Source organism: Palaemon carinicauda, chromosome 35, assembly GCF_036898095.1.
Source record: "Palaemon carinicauda isolate YSFRI2023 chromosome 35, ASM3689809v2, whole genome shotgun sequence".
Classification (NCBI taxonomy): Eukaryota; Metazoa; Arthropoda; class Malacostraca; order Decapoda; family Palaemonidae; genus Palaemon; species Palaemon carinicauda.
This window is the reverse complement of record NC_090759.1, coordinates 71,299,396-71,319,916: the sequence shown is the minus strand read 5'-3', so window position 1 is coordinate 71,319,916 and position 20,521 is coordinate 71,299,396. Positions and strand designations below refer to the sequence as shown.

Sequence of the window (20,521 nt, the reverse complement as noted above, 5' to 3'; positions counted from 1 at the left end):
GTGCTACAAGCTGGAGTCTGGAAGCGTCTGATGACCTTCGCAGCCCGCTTCCTGCAGGGCGTGACCCACAGGAGTCTCGATACGTTTTCTATCGCTCTGTGGTGGCTACACAACAGCTGGTCTAACCTCAGGCTCCTTTTTGGACAGGTAGCAGAAGGTTGAGGGCATTGTTATCAGGTTTTAGTCTGCATGAACGAAAGAAGTATGTCTGGCCCTTACTTCTTTCTTCATCATCCCCTCTACGGGGAAGCAGCATCCTGGTCTCTGCATAGCTGACCTCGAACCTCTGCAGGTAAACCATGCTTCCTTGTGTTCCGAGTATTGAGTCAATACTGTCGCGTCCCCCATACCCTGACGAGGTGGTATTGGGAACGTCCTAACCCAGAGTTCCTTCTGGAACTCCAGGTCAACTGCCTAAGACGGGTCACACTTCTTCCTTCACACACAAGCTTACGTAGGCCACATGGTTCCTTGCGGTGCAAGGAACTTGTGAGGTGCAGGGACTCCTTTTCTCGAGTGCGACTCACTCGGATTCTGAGTCCCCGGGTAAAGCCAAAGCCAGTATGGCTGGGGACTTTCCACCCTTCCTAAGGGATAAGTCACCCTTTGTAAATAGCGTGGTTTGTATTTCGGTTACGGAACAAATGACAAATTCGAAGATAATTTGTATTTTTCCTAACCATACAAACCTTAGCTATTTATACATATTTGCCCGCCAGCCCTGTCCCCCAAGACAAGTCCTACCTCTAAGTGAAAGTGAGTATTCACCTGTGTGTGAGGGGGAGGAGGGGTAGCTAGCTACCACTCCCCTACCCCCCCGCTAACTAGCGCGGGGGTAATACACCCTCGTTAAATTCTAATGGCTCGCCATTTCAGCTACGCTAAAAGTAATAACCCTTTGTAAATAGCTAAGGTTTGTATGGTTAGGAAAAATACAAATTATCTTCGAATTTGTCATATTTTCTTACTCTTATCTCTACATCAGTCAGTCAGTTTCTATCCAGGAAAGGCTTATGGTGAGTTCATATACATTTATCATCCACTCAAATACACAGTTTTCTAGGACAAGGTACATTCTGTATTTGTATTCAATCTTTCTTCTTTTTAAAAGCTATTATAGGATATGATGGACTGCTATTAGATTACAGTAGTTAGATTATATTCCTGACAAGCTTGATAATGGTTACCAGACACTCAAATGCTGTTTCTGTTGAGTGATAATGCCTTGTGCTGGTCTTTCCTGGTAGTACTGTACAGTAATTAAGGTTCTTCATCTTATTATTTTGGTCAGAGTTGCATTGCTTTTTTATCTTTTACTCCGCTCACCTGGTTAATCCACATCTACACTTTATCCTACTCAAATGTCAATTTTTTTCTTCTGGTTAGCCCTGTCAGAGTCAAGAGAGGCAACTCGTTGGCTATGTTACAAATTCCTTTCTCTCTCACCAGATGTCCTTCTTCAAGAGCTGGCTTTATCATTGCCAGTTCTCATGGCTTGGTTAACTGCTTTACAATTATCGATAGGAAGAACCTCTTTTAAACATGTTTCACTACAAATAATGGCTGCAGCAGAACAATCTATTAATGATGATAATCCACATCAATGTAAACATACAGGTACACATAAGTTGCTTTAACCCTTTTACTCCCAGGCTATTTGGAAATTTCCAACCCTTAACCCCCAAGGGGTTATTTTTTTCCCAGCAAATTTTGCTGTATATTTTTTTTTAAATTGCTCTAACAGCCTTAATTTTTGTCATAGAGAGGTCAGGTTGGTCTCCTTCTCTTGGAAAATGCCTGAATTTTCTCAAAAAATTATCAAAAATATGAAAAAAAAATTTTTTATAGCATTTTTTTGCAAGGACGTACCGGTACGTCCATGGGGGTAAAGGGGTGGCTTTTGTGAAACGTACCAGTACGTCCTTTGGGGGTAAAAGGGTTAATGAGGAGAGATTTATGATTTTATTAAAAGGGAGGAGATTCACCAGCCCAATGAGTCTAGCTTAACTTTCACAGAGCTGGCCAAGTCTAAAAAAATTTGGCAATGTAGCATAGGGGTGTTTATTCTGTTAATAAAGCTCATTGTAATGTTTCTCATTAGAATTATTTCACCTTATAGAGTCGTATATCGGAAGTGGAGCAGCAGTGTAAGATCCAGCTAACATCGGCCCAGGCCGAAGCTTCTCAGCTTCGCCAAAAGTTAGAACAAGAAACTTCTGCAGGTGCCAACAGAATCAAAGGTACAGTAAGTATCTCTCTCTCTCTCTCTCTCTCTCTCTCTCTCTCTCTCTCTCTCTCTCTCTCTCTCTCTCTCTATTGTTAGAACCAATATATGTATCAGTTTAGAAAAGGTCAATTTTATATAAAGTGTAGTATTTATAAAGTACCACACAAGTAATATATTAGTAATGGATGTTAAGTAGGTAAATTACCCCGTGAATTGACTTGAAATAGCTTAAAAATGCTTAACTTTTCACCTTTTATTTAAGAAAATTTTAGAATACACAAATCTTCTAATTAGTACAGTACTGTGTGATACTGTGGTTTTGTAGTATAACTGTATGTTCAACTAATCTTCAAATCAACATCATATAATGTACAGCTGGTCATAGGAATTCCTGGTACACCTCACTCTGAGAAAGTGCACCCAGCAAACCCCTTACTACATTGGGAGTTCCTGTTTTTAGCCCAGCCCACCGCCTCGGCCATCTCTCCCTAAACTATCTGTTTGGTTACTTGTCGCAAAGTAATTGTGGGACAGGGTGCACTTCTTTGGAGCAAGGTGAGTCAGGAACTGGTGTTCAACTGTACATTCTCTTCAAAATATAGGTAAGACATTTTACCGTGTTTTTCCTTCTGCCGAGAGCTACAAATTATCTGCAGTATTAAAGAATCAACTCCTGTTGAGAATTTATTTGATTTATGAAGGAAAATTAGTGTCAGTCCAAAGCAAAAATAACATTGTTTTGGTGTGTTTGCCTGATGTATGTCCTTGTAATCGTTACCTTTTATGCCCTGTTCTGATATATTTTTTTCAGAACTGATGACCATGCTGGAAGAGGAAAAATCAGTCCTAGTTCGATTCAAGGAACGAGCCAGTGCTAAGGAGTTGGAGATGGAGAAGAGGTTAGCTGAAGAAAAACAGTCTGTGCTTTGTAATTCTCAACAACTTATAAAACAGAATGCAGCTCTGCAAGAACGCATTAAGGTTTGTATATCATCAAAAGAGTTTGCTGGGTTTTCAATATAGTTTAATGGATCGTATGTGCTACTTTTATGTGAAGTCAGATTTATATGACCTGGCCTCAGCAGTGTTAGCATTACTTTACTCAGTTTAACTTTCAGTTGTTCCGTAACCGAAATACAAACCACGCTATTTACAAAGGGTTATTACTTTTAGCGTAGCTGAAATGGCGAGCCATTAGAATTTAACGAGGGTGTATTACCCCCGCGCTAGTTAGCGGGGGGGTAGGGGAGTGGTAGCTAGCTACCCCTCCTCCCCCTCACACACAGGTGAATACTCACTTTCACTTTTGGCTCGGACTGTGACAGACGTCTCTGTCTTGGTCCTCGCTTGGCAGCCATTGTCTGTTTTGTCTTTACTTAATCGCTTACTTTTCTTTTACTCAATATATATGTAAACATGTTTTCATGTTTGTATATATATTTGAGTATAGAAATAAGTAAGTTTCCTTTTCAGATGTGTGTGTGTAGTGTACGATATCTACGTGGAGGCCTCGGCAGTTAGGCCACCACGGCCTAATTTTATGGGTTGCGATCGAGTTTGACTTCGGTCTTTCTCTCTCTCTCTCTCTTGAGGTCGTTCACCCTTTTACTATGTTTTACTACGCCCTTGTAGCTTCCTTCCCGTGTGGGTGGGGTTGCTACGCCGTACATTTTGTCTCAATTAGTTTATGAATCTAATTGTAGTTGTTAATTTTTCAGCTTGTAGAACGATTCCTTTCGGGGTTTTCGTTTTTTCTTTAGTGTTCATTCATTTTTAAATTACATAGTTACATAATTATAATTGTTATAATTCTGTTTTGGTTACAGCTCTCCTTCCGCAAGTGTAAGTGGTTGTGAGGGCACGTGCCTGTTGTGTAATTCTTGTTCCTTTTCCTCGGGATTCCTCTTCGGAGCCTTCCCGGGGGAATGAATGTGTACTAATATTATTTGTTTTATTTTTTTACAGTTACCGATCTAGTTCGTTTCTGTAATATAGCAACGGTGTGAGCTGTCTGGTTGAGTCCTGGGGATTCGGCTGTTGCTGCCTCCCCCCTTGTATTGTCGTCAGGGGCGTGTCTCCTTCTACTGGTAGTACTCCCGTGTCGACGGACAGCTCTCCAGTTCATTTTAGAACAGTCAGGAGGCTTGCCTCCTTGGGCGGATAACTTTTCTTCCGAGGGAAGTTTTTTCCTGTCCAGGCTTGAGCTTTTCCTCTTTTGGGGGGTTCTTCTCTTGCCTTTATTTCGTGCGACTATGCTCTTGGTGCTGAGCGGTCGCACCTGCAGTTTCGCTCAAGGGGCTGGGCAACTGCAGGAGCTCCTCTTCGGAGGATTGCCCCTTTTAGGTCACTGGCTGACCAGTCTCTTCCACGAAGTGTTTCTCTTTCGTTCGCGAGAGAGTACACTCATAGAGACTCCTCTTCGGAGGTTTCTTCTGTTGCTGTTGCTGTTGGCCTCCCTCGCCGTAAGGCCCTCCGTCCGCCTCGTCGTAAGGGCCTCTCATCTCCCTATAAGGGTGCTTGAGGCGCCTTTTTGAATCTCCGTTTGCAGCCTACAACTTCTTTTTCTCGATCTTCCGTCTTGGTGCAGATGGACAGCAGTCTAATCTCGTCTTCCGACGGGCAACGGTCTTCCCGACGGACAACGGTCTTCCCGACGGACAGCGGTCTTCCGACGGACATCAGTCTCCCGGCGGACAACGATCCCTTCGGGGCAAAGGGTTGCCCCCACGGGGGTTCTTCCCTTGCGTGTCAGGGTTTCCCTGCGCGCCCTTCTGTTCGTCAGCGCTCTCCTGTTCGTCAGCGCTTTCAAGATGATCTTCCCTGCGGTTCCTGTTACGTGCCCTGTGCGCCCACGTTCGCCCTCGCGATCTAGAACTTCGGTTCAGGTCGGGGTCAAGGACTCTTCTTCTTTGCGCAGGCTTCCACGCGTAGCCTTCTGCTCGTCAGCGATCATCAGCTCGTCAGCGATCATCAGCTCGTCAGCGATCATCAGCTCGCCAGCGATCGTCAGCTCGTCAGCGATCATCAGCTCGCCAGCGATCTCCGGATCGCCCACGTGTGTTACAGCTGGCACGCCAACGTTCTCCAACACTTCTGAAGGAACATGGTTCGCCAGCTACTAGCTCAACTGCGGATGCTGATCGCCATCGCGCGACCCTCAACTGCGGATGCTGATCGCCATCGCGCGACCCTCAACTGCGGATGCTGATCGCCATCGCGCGACCCTCAACTGCGGATGCTGATCGCCATCGCGCGACCCTCAACTGCGGATGCTGATCGCCATCGCGCGACCCTCAACTGCGGATGCTGATCGCCATCGCGCGACCCTCAACTGCGGATGCTGATCGCCATCGCGCGACCCTCAACTGCGGATGCTGATCGCCATCGCGCGACCCTCAACTGCGGATGCTGATCGCCATCGCGCGACCCTCAACTGCGGATGCTGATCGCCATCGCGCGACCCTCAACTGCGGATGCTGATCGCCATCGCGCGACCCTCAACTGCGGATGCTGATCACCATCGCACCCTTTCACGCGATCATTTACCTGCGCATGCTGCTCGCCATCGCACAACCCTGAACGATTGCCCGCTTACGCATGCTGCTCCTCATCGCACCACCCTGAACGATCGCCCTCCTGCAGATGCTGATCACCATCGCACCCTTTCACGCGATCATTCACCTGCGCATGCTGCTCGCCATCGCACAACCCTGAACGATTGCCCGCTTACGCATGCTGCTCCTCATCGCACCACCCTGAACGATCGCCCTCCTGCAGATGCTGATCACCATCGCACCCTTTCACGCGATCATTCACCTGCGCATGCTGCTCGCCATCGCACAACCCTGAACGATTGCCCGCTTACGCATGCTGCTCCTCATCGCACCACCCTGAACGATCGCCCTCCTGCAGATGCTGATCACCATCGCACCCTTTCACGCGATCATTCACCTGCGCATGCTGCTCGCCATCGCACAACCCTGCACGATTGCCCGCTTACGCATGCTGCTCCTCATCGCACAACCCTGAACGCTCGCCCTCTTGCGGATGCTGATCACCATCGCACCCTATCACGCGATCATTCACCTACACATGCTGTTCGCCATCGCTTACCGCCAGCGATCTTCTTCACCTACGCGGCAGCACGATCCCTCGCCGTCACGCCCATTCGCCCGCGCGATCGCTCGCTTGCGCGCCCGCGCGATCGCTCGCCTGCGCGCCCGCGCGATCGCTCGCCTGCGCGCCCGCGCGATCGCTCGCCTGCGCGCCCTCGCGACCGCTCGCCTGTGCGCCCGCGCGACCACTCGCCTGTGCGCCCGCGCGACCATTCGCCTTTGCGCGACCGTTCGCCCTCGCGCGACCATAGTTCGCGGCGAATTCCACAGCCGGTGGTAGCAGCAGGGACGCGTGCTCCTAGGCGGCACTCGGGATCACCTCCATCCAAGCACAGGTTGGTAGTGCAGGACGAAGACAGGTCAGTACAGCATTCTTCCCACCTTCTTTTCAGGCAGGAACCGTCGTGTCCTCTCCAAAGGATCGCCCGATCCCTTTCACCTTAGCGAGGATTTCGGACTCTGTGTCCTTGGAGCAGCAGACATGGTTTGATCCGCTGGCACGGGCGTTAATGAGGGTTATGAAACCAGCACTCACCGGCCAGGGTAACAAACCAGCGGCTGTCTCTCCTACGCTGAAGAGAAAGAGAGGAGTGGACTTCGTGGTGACTTTCCCCAGGGCGAAGTTGGTTCCCAAGTGGTCGGTCTCGAGGGTCCCCTCTCCTGCTCGAGTACTCTCTCCTTCTCCCGCCCTGGAAGGATTTTTGGCGGGGGGGCTTTCCGTTGAAGATTTCTCCATCGGACAAGGGGTGACTGCTTACCTCTTCCTCTGGGAGCTTACCAGGTTCTTTCCCTCCTCGGTTACGGCCCGAGGTTTGGTTCAAGGAAGCTACAGGAAGATCAAGGGTACTTTCCTCCTCTCGAGCTCAGGCACCTTGGCCTTTCGTCGTTAAGTATCTACTTGCGGACAAGCTCGATGTTGTACCATCTGGACGCACTGACTGAAGGCTTCCTTCGAGTGTCTCATCTGTGGAGGTCAACGACCTCAGACACCCTTCCATCCTTGAGAAGAGTTTTGTCTTTGCCCAAGGACAGAGACTTAAACATCTGCTGTGCGGAGTAAATCGACTTCCGGTTTCACTCCTCCATGGCGCTTTCTTCCAGACTCTGCAGGGCTCCAGCTCCCTTTTCTTTCAACCACGTCGGCCTAAGTTATCGGCTACGACAACTGGGACAAGGTGTCCAATTGCAGTTTCCTCCTGTCAGGAACAGATGGCACGGGAGACTCCCCCTGGGGGGCATAGTCCTTAAAGGAGTTCACGAACTCTAGGATTGCAGGTTTTTTCGCTGGGAGGATGCTTAAGGTTACTCATCCGAATGACAGCTTCCCGATGCCCATTCCCGCACAATCTCTGTGAGTAGCCAAGGATATCGCGCCTGCCGTCTCTGTCAGCGAATTCAGTGTCTCTGAACCTCTATGCCATAGCATCAGCAGAGTTGCCCGGTTGGGCAGAATGATCCATACCTTAGGCGAAGGTCTTCCTTAGGATCATCGACGGCTTCACCCCCGGCCCCCTCAGTCGATCCTTTCTTGTAAGGAAGGATCTGAGAGGGGATGTCCATAGTCGACCTCTCAGCCCTGATCAAGTTTGTCGAACAAACTTCGGCCAGCGTAGACCAGCAGAATCGATCAGACTGGTAACGAGGCGACAGGACTCCTTTAACCCTGGATCGGAAGGACGGGTACTTTCAGTTTCCATTCCATCCATCTTCCAGGGTGCTCGTCGAATTCAGCCTAAACTGCAAGTATTCCTGCTTATGATGCAGTGTGGCTATCCCGCCGTGGCATAGCAGGTTTGTTTCCCCAGAGAACTCTCCCTGCCTTCCTCTTGGCCGCTCAGGTGCAGACTTCCGCCTCCTCTGCTGTTTGGAGGGCTGGTCAACTCCGGTAGGCTCGGGTTTCGACCTTCTTCAGCGCCGGGAAAAGCTTCCGAATGCTGACCATGAGTGTGGGCTCATGGTATTTTGCTTGGAGCCTTCTCTTCCTCTGCCTCAACATCTGGAGTATCTGGTCATGATATTGAGTCAACCGCCTTACCACGTTGGAAACCCCGCTTCTCGTCCGTCCAGCGAGGTTAAGCAACGTCGGTACTTGGATGGGTGACCACCTGGGGGACGCCAGATTCTGTTACCACATCCTCCGAGCCTTCCTTTCGGTTGACTGTGGCAAGACTGAGGAGAGTCGCAGTACCTGTTCTCAGTCAAGCAGAGTTTTGAGCCCTACCTTGGAACGTTTCCTAGTTCTTCTTTCCTCATTGACCCGTTTATAGTCCGAACGGTCGCCTCAGGATAAGTTCCATGTGGGGCGATCCAAGTTCCGGTGGCTTCAGGCAATGTTTAACCGGACTCCCTGGGCCTATGGGACCAGCGGAACTATTAAACCTGCAATGGGTGTTGACCTATGGAGCCTCCTGATGGTAGTGGATATTCTCGTCCTTTCCCCACATTCTTGATGCGGTTCTCGGACTCGTCAAAGGAAAGGGGGGGGGGGGCATGTTCCGGTCCAGGCCTATGGTCAAGACCTGAAGGATACCTCTCCATCATTCAGGCAGACTTAAGGGCCTTAGTCTGGCCCCTCTTCAGATCCTACCGCTCCTGCCAAGTCGCCCCGTTGCGTGTCGACTTCATGCTAACCAGCAGGGGACGCATTTTCGCACCTTCACATCTTGCAGTAGAGATACCGGGATGATTGAGATTCTCTCAATTCCACCATCGGCTCTCTCATTCCAGGCAGGGGAATGTTTCTCTCAGACTATCCGAGCAGAGCCTCATAGAGAGAGTGTACCTAGGGGTCTTTGACCTTGGGTAACCAGCAAGTGCTGGTCTGGGGGACCTGATCGCGACAGCTTGGAACCTCAAGCTTCCGCTAGTTTTCCCCCACAGTCTCAGACCCCGAGACTCTGGCAAGATGCATTCCGGTGATGGTGGGACAACTTCGACGCCTGCGTCTTCCCTCCTTTTTGTCTGCGGACAATGGGTCTCAACAAAACCAGGTTGTCTGTCAACCTTTCAATGGGAGAGCTCCACTGGGACTATGCGCAGAACGGTTTCTGGACCCTCTGCTTCCCCTGACGGAACTCCCGGGAGAGCTTCTCCCACGGCGCAGACTACTCAAGCAACCACACTGCGACATCTCTCCCGAACCGGGGCGTCGCTTCGGCTTCATGCCTGGAGACACTACGCTTCCTCCTCTAGAAAAGACAACCCGCTACAGTCGCGGTACGGAGGTCGCGTCATCTGCGATAGTCATCCACAGGGGTCTCCCAGGCAAAGTGAAGAGTCTAAGGTGGTTGGTGCCGTGGGAGATATACCTCTTCCCGTGAGGCCTTTTCTCCAGCAATAACGGTCTTATTGCCTTTCGGCGGGAGGAAACTCCTTTCCGCTCTTGGCAATGAAGCCTGTCGCTCAGCCTTTCCCTGACCTTCAGGCTTAAAGGAATAACTTTTTCCTGCCCGCTGGATCTATCCTCGCTCATGCGAAGCTACGATCGTCCCTGCCCTAGTCGGAGGAAGACCTCCAACTTGGAGCATGGCTCGGACTTTTAGTCCTTTAAGAGATCTTCTCAAGACCCTTTTACGACAGGCCTCGGATTGTACTCCGCCTTGGGTCTTCTGCTCACTCTGGCCACGGCCAGTGTGTAAGCAATCTTCTTGGTCTCTTACTACTCCCCCCCCTTTCTAAGGAAGAGGGGAAGGCAACATTCAGGCTCGCTCCTGAGTTGTTGGCTAGACTCAGAATCTGAGGGTCCCGACCCTTCGGTCCGATTCATTCAAGATTTTGAGTCTCCATTCTGTGTCTGATGTCCCAAGACCTTCTCTTTCTTGCCAGTACAGGAATCGAGAGGTTAGCGCTGGGAACAGCTGCAGTTTGGCCTCAGTTGCAGCCGATTTGGGAACACAAGGAGGACATGGGGGGAGAGTCACCAGTATACCTCTTCAGCCCGGACTCAAGGACATTCATCTCGACCTGTCTTCAGACCCTCCCCCGTCACGTCGCCCTACAGCACGATGTTGGATACATCGCAACGTCCCTCGCCTTCGAGTAATACTACTCTGTGACGCAGGTGCTACAAGCTGGAGTCTGGAAGCGTCTGATGACCTTCGCAGCCCGCTTCCTGCAGGGCGTGACCCACAGGAGTCTCGATACGTTTTCTATCGCTCTGTGGTGGCTACACAACAGCTGGTCTAACCTCAGGCTCCTTTTTGGACAGGTAGCAGAAGGTTGAGGGCATTGTTATCAGGTTTTAGTCTGCATGAACGAAAGAAGTATGTCTGGCCCTTACTTCTTTCTTCATCATCCCCTCTACGGGGAAGCAGCATCCTGGTCTCTGCATAGCTGACCTCGAACCTCTGCAGGTAAACCATGCTTCCTTGTGTTCCGAGTATTGAGTCAATACTGTCGCGTCCCCCATACCCTGACGAGGTGGTATTGGGAACGTCCTAACCCAGAGTTCCTTCTGGAACTCCAGGTCAACTGCCTAAGACGGGTCACACTTCTTCCTTCACACACAAGCTTACGTAGGCCACATGGTTCCTTGCGGTGCAAGGAACTTGTGAGGTGCAGGGACTCCTTTTCTCGAGTGCGACTCACTCGGATTCTGAGTCCCCGGGTAAAGCCAAAGCCAGTATGGCTGGGGACTTTCCACCCTTCCTAAGGGATAAGTCACCCTTTGTAAATAGCGTGGTTTGTATTTCGGTTACGGAACAAATGACAAATTCGAAGATAATTTGTATTTTTCCTAACCATACAAACCTTAGCTATTTACACATATTTGCCCGCCAGCCCTGTCCCCCAAGACAAGTCCTACCTCTAAGTGAAAGTGAGTATTCACCTGTGTGTGAGGGGGAGGAGGGGTAGCTAGCTACCACTCCCCTACCCCCCCGCTAACTAGCGCGGGGGTAATACACCCTCGTTAAATTCTAATGGCTCGCCATTTCAGCTACGCTAAAAGTAATAACCCTTTGTAAATAGCTAAGGTTTGTATGGTTAGGAAAAATACAAATTATCTTCGAATTTGTCATTTTTTATGTTGTTACAATCGGTAGCTTCATGTCAGTTTTTGTGTGGATTCTCTTCAGAACTTTCTTGACCCTTCTCTATTACCTTTACTGATGAGAATTTTTTATTCCTTGAAAACTGACGAGGAATATATCCTCACGTAGAAACGATTGAAAAATTACATGAATATGTGGGGAAGTTTGAAGTTGGTTTAACACCATCTTTTTCTTACTACTGTATAATTGATAATAAGAGTTAGTGTTGCCAAGTATAATATTTTCCAAACTTTCCTAGATAGTATTTAACCTGAAATTTTGTTATACCCATGTACAGTTTGAAAAAACTCTTCTAACTTAAAGGGAAAGTGTTGTGTTAAAAATACCAAATAACAGATCTCCCTCTAAAAAAAAACTTATAGAACAACTATGCACTGGAAGTTTATACTGTTGTAGATATAATTTTGTTTTCACTCAAAGAGAAATTCATTGATGAATTATTATCCTGAATTGTTGACCAAGAAAACCATTAGCTGGTAAAGATGAAAAATAATTTTAAAAAAGTATTCGCTAGTATTCACTTATTACACTGGCAAAAGAGAAGAAAAGTATGACTGTTATTTCCATTCCTCTTTTGTGTGATGGATAATATACTATAGCATTTGCAGTAACTAAATATTGTGCCACAAACTTTGGCTAACACTCTAATTGAACTAAGTATACTTAAAAACTTATATAAAATCCAGAAGAAGGCATCACCAATTAGGCTAAAGCTAATTGACACTCAGTGAAAATACAAACTGTATTTGCACTGAGGACGATATATCTAACACTATCATTAGCAGTTAAGTACACTGAAGCTATCGTCCCCTAGTGTTACTCGTTGGCATAGGCAGTAGGGGATTAGATTGGCAAGACTATGGAAGAGAAAGGAAATAGGACATTTTAGATATTTAACTTAGCCGGTGAATATATAATAGCTGCTGCTCCAGCGGCTTGACAGAAAACACACACAAAAACTCGCGAGCGATCGCTATGAAGGTTGCGGGTGTGCCCACCAGCGCCAACTATCGGCCAGATACCGCATATACATGTAAACAGACCCAATTTTTTCTCCGTCGGCCTTAACGACAAGACGTATCAATACTCGCTGTATAACCTGGAGTTTTCTCAACATATTTGGTGAAGTACTTCCTTTTGGTTTGAGCTTTCGCAGTGCAGGTGTTTTATCTTCAACTTAAATCTTGAACTCGTTTTTGGATAGATTTAATTTTTGATGACTTTGGATTGTTTTTTTTGGACTTTCTTTGACTTCTAAATGGCCGACCTTTCCCTTAGTACGGAAGTGTGTTTTAGGCTTTTAGCATTTATCTTATCACATTATAAATTAATTATAGATTTTCCTCTATATATTTTATATCTCAACCGCCTTTATTAGGCCTCTTCGATTAGCTTTCCATTTATAATAAACATCAAGATAAATTTTAATGATTTGTTTATATGCGACCTTTCCTGAGAGTAGGCGGTCCTAACTTGGAAACCGAAGTTAAACAACGTTGAGCCCTTTCAATCGTAAATAACTTTTACAGAGCTAATGATTTAAAACTTATTAAATGAATTTTTTTTAGTAAATATTTTATGAAAGATTTTCTTTGAATAGTCTTCGTACTGTTTCAAAGATGAACTAACGTTTAGTTTATTTATGCTACGCAGTTTGCGCTCTATCGTTACGATAGAGAGAGAGAATATCACGGTTTCACTTTGCAGAAAGAGTAAATCGATTCTGACGTTTTGTTCATTCTTCTTTCAAAGCTTAAATGTTTTAAATACTATTTTAAAGGAACTTTTTAATTAAAAAACCTTTCAGTTTTTTCCTTTGGTCAAATAACCTGTTTATTGACGAAAGGTAAGTGGGCTCTTCTCTTCGGTGCGAAATCAAGAGAGAGAGAGAGAGAGAGAGAGAGAGAGAGAGAGAGATAGAGACGGAGAGAGAGAGATGAGAGAGAACGTTCCGATCTTTATTCTCGTCCCAAGGGAGTAACGTTGTTCTCAAGTCAGCTTTTTACTCTCGTCCCTAGTCTCTGTACGGGGAGAAAGGATAAAACGTTTTTAGTTTTTATTCTCGTCCCAAGGCACTGTACGGTGAGAGATTGAAAACGTAGTTTTGAATGAACTAGTGTTTAGTCTCCTTCCCAGCCACTGATCTTTTTATCTTAAAATATGTTTACTGTTTTTTGCTTGTATTAATGTGCTTACATTATACGACTGATTTCGCAATTATAACCTTTTGATGAGGGTAGAATTGCGTGCTTCAGGTAGAAATCAGTTTTATTCATACCTAATGTGAATTGTTAAAAAAAAAAAAATTCGATTTCAGTGAAATAAGTGCAAAACAGAAAATCGTAGTGATAAAGTGATATTGCGCAAAGTGTTATCAGTGTTGCGACCGAGGGTTCGTCTGTTCGTGCCTGTCGTTCGCCTAGTCCGAGACCTCTTGCAAGCTCCCAAGCCCAGGGGAGAAGTAATGTCGTACGACTTATGGGTTCGAGAGGCCTTGATCAGCGAACAGACGTTCCCTCTATGGTATCAGGCGTATCTCACCAAGATCGCCCCTATCATAAGACGAGAGAGACGATTTTCTCCTCGTCATCCGAAGGCTTTTCGCATAAGAAACTGTGGAACAAGGTTTCGAGGCCCTTTAAGCGAAAGTCAGTCCTTTCAGGACAGGTCCAGCGTCCTGGTTTTAACTATTAGGACAGCTCTGACCCTATGCATTCATCGGAAGACTGCTCGGCGCCTGAACAAAAGCGTAACACAGGCTCCGAGAGTCTTTTTGTAGGCAAGGTTTTGCAGTCACAGACGTTACCCTCGTCTCTCACCGCAACCATTCCCGTTGATCCTAAATGGGTTGTACGGCAAGACATGCAGAATAAGCTTGCCTCTCTTATGGAGGACTATTCTGCCGATAAGGTTCACGTTGAGCCTAGCCGTTTATCTCATCGAGATCCTGGCCTTCAGCCGCCCAAACGAACCTTTGTGCGTCCTGTTGACGTTGGCGTAGCTAAGCACGTCAGTCACGATATGTAGAGCCTCACTCGATGCGGTCTCGTGTTGATTTTCAGCCGCATTTGGACGTTAGGCCACTTACTAATGCTCCTGTTGACGTTCAGGACGTTCGCCAACCATCGGAGTTGACTTGTTTTTGACGGCTGAGCGTCAACCACCGCAGTCTAGAGTTGTTTTGACTGCTCAGACTAGGCAGTCAAAACAGTCTCGAGTGGACGCCGAGCGTCCTCACGCACCTGTTGTTGTTGACAGTTCACAGACTGTTAAGCAGTTACAGTGAACCCTCGCTACTTCGCGGTTCGACCATCGCGGATTCACCACTTCGCGGATTTTTTTCACAACCCATGTCTATACATATATTGCGGATTTTCCGGAAATATCGAAAATACCGCGATGTGACCGATGGTGCGAGATTGGAGAAAGTAAGGAAAATTGAATCATGATTGATTTTCAATATAAATGAAACTTTGAGGAGCAACAAAGATATCATTTGTTAGAGAGATAGAGAGAGGTAAGGAATGGGAGGTAGTGAAAAGTAGCCCACACAGAGAGAGAGAGAGAGAGAGAGAGAGAGAGAGAGAGAGAGAGAGAGAGAGAGAGAGGAGAGAGAGAGAGAGAGAGAGAGAGGTAGAGAGAGAGAGAGAGAGGTAGAGAGAGAGAGAGAGGTAGAGAGGAGAGAGAGAGAGAGAGAGAGAGAGAGATAGAGGGGGGTTTAAATGTAATAAACAAAAAAATTTGATAGGTTATAACACATTGGTGCTTATGTAATATCAACTGTATACTGTAGACGGTTTGAATAAGTTAAGAAATGGTATAAATGATACTTTGTTAGTGTATTCGTACACACTCAAGAGCAGCAGCTAGATGACAGCTGATCTAATCACAGCCAAAAGTAAAAAAAAAAAAAGTCAACAATACTCGATTTTTAAAACACACCCGAAATTAAAAACAAAAGTACACGCTTTCTTAATGTGCAATTAACTATTTAAAGAGTGGCAATTTTCTAGAATAAAATGATATTTCACAGAAAATAGTGGTTTGCTGATGAAATCGGATGCCCTATTTTTGGCTATGATTGAAATGGATGTAGACTCGGCCTAATTATTTCATTTCGTATTTAATTGACACTAAGAAAACAAATTTTAGTTTCTTCATCTAAATGTAAGTATTGTATAACACGAAGAGAGAGAGAGAGAGAGAGAGAGAGAGAGGAGAGAGAGAGAGAGAGAGAGAGAGAGAGAGAGAGAGAGAGAGAGAGAGAGAGAGAGAGAGAGAATGAATCAGCTGTTGTAATCAAATGGCGTGTTTTTGTTTCGTGAGAATTTCATCGCCACGACTTTAACAACAACATACTGTACTGAACTTTACAGTATTATACAGACTACTGTAATATGATAAAGTAAAAATATTTGTAATCTATTTTATATGAAATGGGGGTATTTTTGTATTTGTTTAAAATTTACATTTACGTATGTAAAACAACTCTCTCTCTCTCTCTCTCTCTCTCTCTCTCTCTCTCTCTCTCTCTCTCTCTCTCTCTCTCTCTCGTAGATTGTTTTCCTGCTTTGCTACGTATGTATGATTTAATATAGATACGGTAAATAATATTTGTAATAACATATTTTATAAAAGCTTTTACTGTAATATCATTATTTATCACTTTCATCATGCGGGTTAAATTCCTTAGTTTGTTTACTGAGCGTACTTTATGACGCCGTCGTTTCAGGCGAATCATAAAGAAAAAAATTTCATTTGGAAGTCCTAAGAAAAATTAAGTAAAACATTAGTAATAACCAAATCAACATACTCTACTGAATAATCAATATAATTGATGCAAAAACTAACCTATAAACAGAAGTGTAAATGCGTTTGTTTCTTCATTAGGATCAGAGATAAACGTAAACAAAACATTGGTTGCCATTTTTTATCGTGCTTTTTGGCGTGTTTACGAAACGCATGATATAAAGTCGCCTTTAATATTTGTGCCTGTTTTAGTTTAGGGTACTGTATTACATGCATTAAGTGTTCTGTACATTAAAGGGTAGTTTGTTAACAGTACTACGTACAAGGGAAGGTTTTAAAAGTCTGAATATACATGTTAAATAAATAGGTAAATATGGTGTTACTACTTCGCGGATTTTCACCTATCGCGGCCGCGTCTGGAACCTATCTACCGCGATAAACGAGGGTTCACTGTACATGACGTTGCGTCCTGGTCCGCTACTAATGCACCAGTGCGTGTGGACTCTGCTTTTCAAGCATTGCCACCACGGCAGGTCTCTCCCTTTGCTTGAGACTCGGCTATTGTCGGACAAAGTTCCTTCAGATGAGGAAGTTGCTGTTCCCCCTCCTACTGATATTCCCTTGAGGACTCTGTCAGACGGAGAGGAGCCTAAAGCTGCTCAGCCCTCTCTGGACTTTAAATAAATCATGCTGATTTTTAAGGATCTTTGTCCGGACCATTTTGTAACTGCTGCTCCTCGTTCGCCTAAACGTCAGAGTTTACACTAGGCCTAGCTACTTCGAAGCCGTTGTTTTCTAAGCTAGTGCTCTCTCGCTCTTCTAAGAGAGCTTTACGTTTGCTAGGCGACTGGTTTATCACCAGGAGGAGTTTGGGGGAGACAGCCTTTGCTTTCCCTACTTTTAAGCTGGCTTATAGAGCGAGAGTCTGATATGACACGGGAGAAGTTCTCGGCTTGGGAGTTCCTGCCTCTGCCCAGATAGACTTCTCAAACCTCATAGACTCTCCCTGGCGCCTGGCCATGAGACGCTCCAAGATTTTATGGTCGACTTCAGAGCTAGACCATCTCCTGTTAGGAGTTTTTTTTCGAGCGTTTGAAGTTTTGCTGTACATTATGTCATGCATAAACAAGGCTTTCAGGGATGGCTCCAATGATCTGACAGCCACGTTCTCTGCAGGAACAAGTCCCTCAGGGATGGCTCCAATGATCTGGCAGCCATGTTCACTGCAGGAGTACGTAAGAGGCAAGTGCGCTCAATGTGTTCATTGTCAAGACAAACTTCACGAAGAAGTCTACCAGGCTGTCTTGACAGCATTAATGGAAGGCGACTGGATGGTCTCTCTCGACCTTCAGGAGGCATACTTCCACATTCCTATACACCCGGATTCCCAACCGTTTCTGAGGTTTGTTTACAGGAATGTGGGGTACCAGTTTCGAGCCCTGTGCTTTGGCCTCAGTCCTGCTCCTCTCGTGTTTACGAGGCTCATGAGGAATGTGGCAAAATCCCTCCATCTATCGGGGATCCGAGCCTCCCTGTACTTGGACGACTGGCTTCTCAGAGCATCGTCCAGTCTTCGCTGTCTGCAGGATCTACATTGGACGTTGAGTGTGGCCAGGGAGTTGGGACTTTTGGTCAACCTAAAAGTCCCAATTGATCCCATCCCAGATTATTCTATATTTGGGGATGGAGATTCGCAGTCCAGTTTTTTTCGGACTTTTCCGTCTGCCACCGAATAGAACAAGCCCTGCTCGAAGTCCAACTAATGCTGAAAAGAAAACGTTTGTTCAGTCAGGAGTTGGAACAGTCTCGTAGGGACTCTCTCATCCCTGGAGCAGTTTGTCTCACTAGGGAGACTACACCTTCTGCCTCTCCGGTTCCATCTAGCCTCTCATTGGAACTAGGACAAGACGTTAGAGACAGTATCATTCCCAGTCTCCGAACCAGTAAAGGCATGCCTGAAATGGTGGGACAGCAATATCAGTCTGAGAGAGGGACTATCCCTAGCAGTCAAGAACCCAAACCACGTGTTGTTCTCAGACGCGTCGGATTTGGGTTGGGGTGCGACCCTGGACGGTCAGGAATGCTCGGGTCTGTGGACCTCAAGTCAGAAGAGCATGCACATCAACGGCAAGGAGCTATTAGCAGTCCACTTGGCCTTGATGATATTCGAAAGCTTCTTCGAAACTAAGTGGTAGAGGTCAACTCAGACAACACCACAGCTTTGGCGTACATCTCCAAGCAAGGAGGCACACACTCCTTCACGCTGCTCGAGATCGCAAGGGACCTTCTCTTATGGTCAAGAAATCGAGGCATCTCCCTGTTGACGAGATTCATCCAGGGGGACTTGAACATCTTGGCAGACTGTCTCAGTCGGAGGGGTCAGGTGATACCCACGGAATGGACCCTCCACAAGGAAGTGGGCAAGAGTCTTTGGGCTACTTGGGGTCAACCCACCATAGACCTCTTTGCCTCCTCGTTGACCAAAAGGTTACCAATCTATTGCTCTCCAGTCCTAGATACAGAAGCAATCTACATAGACGCGTTTCTACTGGATTGGTCTCTTCTGGACTTATATGCATTCCCACCATTCAAGATAGTCAACAAGGCACTGCAGAAGTTCGCCTCTCACGAAGGGACAAGGTTGACGTTGGTTGCTACCCTCTGGCCCGCGAGAGAGTGGTTCACCGAGGTACTTCAATGGCTGGTAGACTTTCCAAGAAGTCTTCCTCTAAGGGTAGATCTGTTACGTCAGCCCCACGTAAAGAATGTCCATCAAAGCCTCCCCGGTCTTCGTCTGACTTCCTTCAGACTATCGAAAGACTCTCAAGAGCTCGAGGCTTTTCGAAGGAGGCAGCCAGTGCGATTGCAAGAGCGAGGAGAGCTTCTACCATTAGAGTATACCAGTCGAAGTGGGAAGTCTTTCGAGACTGGTGCAAGTCAGCATCTGTGTCCTCGTCCAGTACCTCTGTAGCCCAAATCGCAGATTTTCTTTTACATCTGAGAAAGGTTCGCTCCCTTTCAGCTCCCACGATTAAGGGCTACAGGAGCATGTTGGCTTCGGTCTTTCGACATAGAGGCTTAGATCTTTCCAACAATAAAGATCTCCAAGATCTCCTTAAGTCTTTCGAGACCTCTAAGGAACGTCGTTTGGCAACTCCTAGATGGAACTTAGACGTGGTCCTAAGGTTCCTCTTGTCAGACAGGTTTGAGCCATTACATTCAGCCTCCCTGAAGGATCTCACCCTCAAGACACTTTTCCTAGTGTGCTTGGCTTCGGCTAAAAGGGTCAGTGAACTTCATGCCTTCAGTAAGAACATCGGCTTTTCTACAGAAAAAGCTACTTGTTCACTTCAACTTGGTTTCCTGGCCAAAAATGAACTGCCTTCTCGTCCTTGGCCTAAATCTTTTGATATTCCTTGCTAATCAGAGATCGTAGGCAACGAACTGGAAAGAGTATTATGTCCTGTTAGAGCTCTTAAGTTCTATTTAGCTCGTACTAAGTCATTACGAGGTAAATCTGAGGCATTCTGGTGCTCAGTTAAGAAACCATCATTGCCTATGTCAAAGAATGCTTTGTCATTTTTTATCAGATTTTTAATACGAGAAGCTCATTCTCACTTGAATGAGAAAGACCGATGTTTGCTTAAGGTTAAGACGCACGAAGTTAGAGCTATAGCAACCTCCGTGGCCTTCAAGCAAAATAAATCTCTGCAAAGTATTATGGACGCGACTTTTTGGAGAAGCAAGTCAGTGTTCGCGTCATTTTACTTAAAAGATGTCCAGACTCTTTACGAGGACTGCTACACATTGGGTCCATTCGTTGCAGCGAGTGCAGTAGTGGGTGAGGGTTCTACCACTACATTACCCTAATTCCAATATCCTTTTTAATCTGTCTCTTGAAATGTTTTTAATATTGTTTTTTGGGTTGTACGGAAGGCTAAGAAGCCTTTCGCATCCTGGTTGATTTGGCGGGTGGTCAAAGTCATTTCTTGAGAGCGCCCAGATTAGGGGTTTGATGAGGTCCTGTTGTATGGGTTGCAGCCCTTGATACTTCAGCTCCTGGAAGTCTTTCAGCATCTTAAGAGGATCGCTGGGCTTCGTGAGGAAGACAGACTGATAAGGCAGAGTAATCGTCTAAGTCAACTTCCTTACCAGGTACCTTTATATATTTGGGTTTTGTTATGATATAACTGTCAAAAACTCTAAGCATATACACTGTAAACTTAATTAACTCTGGTCTCTACCCACCACCATGGGTGTGAATCAGCTATTATATATTCACCGGCTAAGTTAAATATTTAAAAATGATATTTTAATTATAAAATAAATTTTTGAATATACTTACCCGGTGAATATATAAATTAAAGGCCCCCCCTTCC

General features: G+C 46.2%; 1 protein-coding gene across 1 annotated transcript in view; it reads left to right on the top strand.

The window, feature by feature from the left end:
• CLS (cardiolipin synthase) overlaps positions 1-20,521 on the top strand; it is a 189,203-nt gene that overhangs the window by 75,684 nt on the left and 92,998 nt on the right. Inside the window, exons 6-7 of the mRNA XM_068359291.1 lie at positions 2,120-2,240; positions 3,039-3,208. Coding sequence (XP_068215392.1) covers positions 2,120-2,240; positions 3,039-3,208 — 291 coding nt within the window. The remainder of the gene's footprint in view (positions 1-2,119; positions 2,241-3,038; positions 3,209-20,521) is intronic.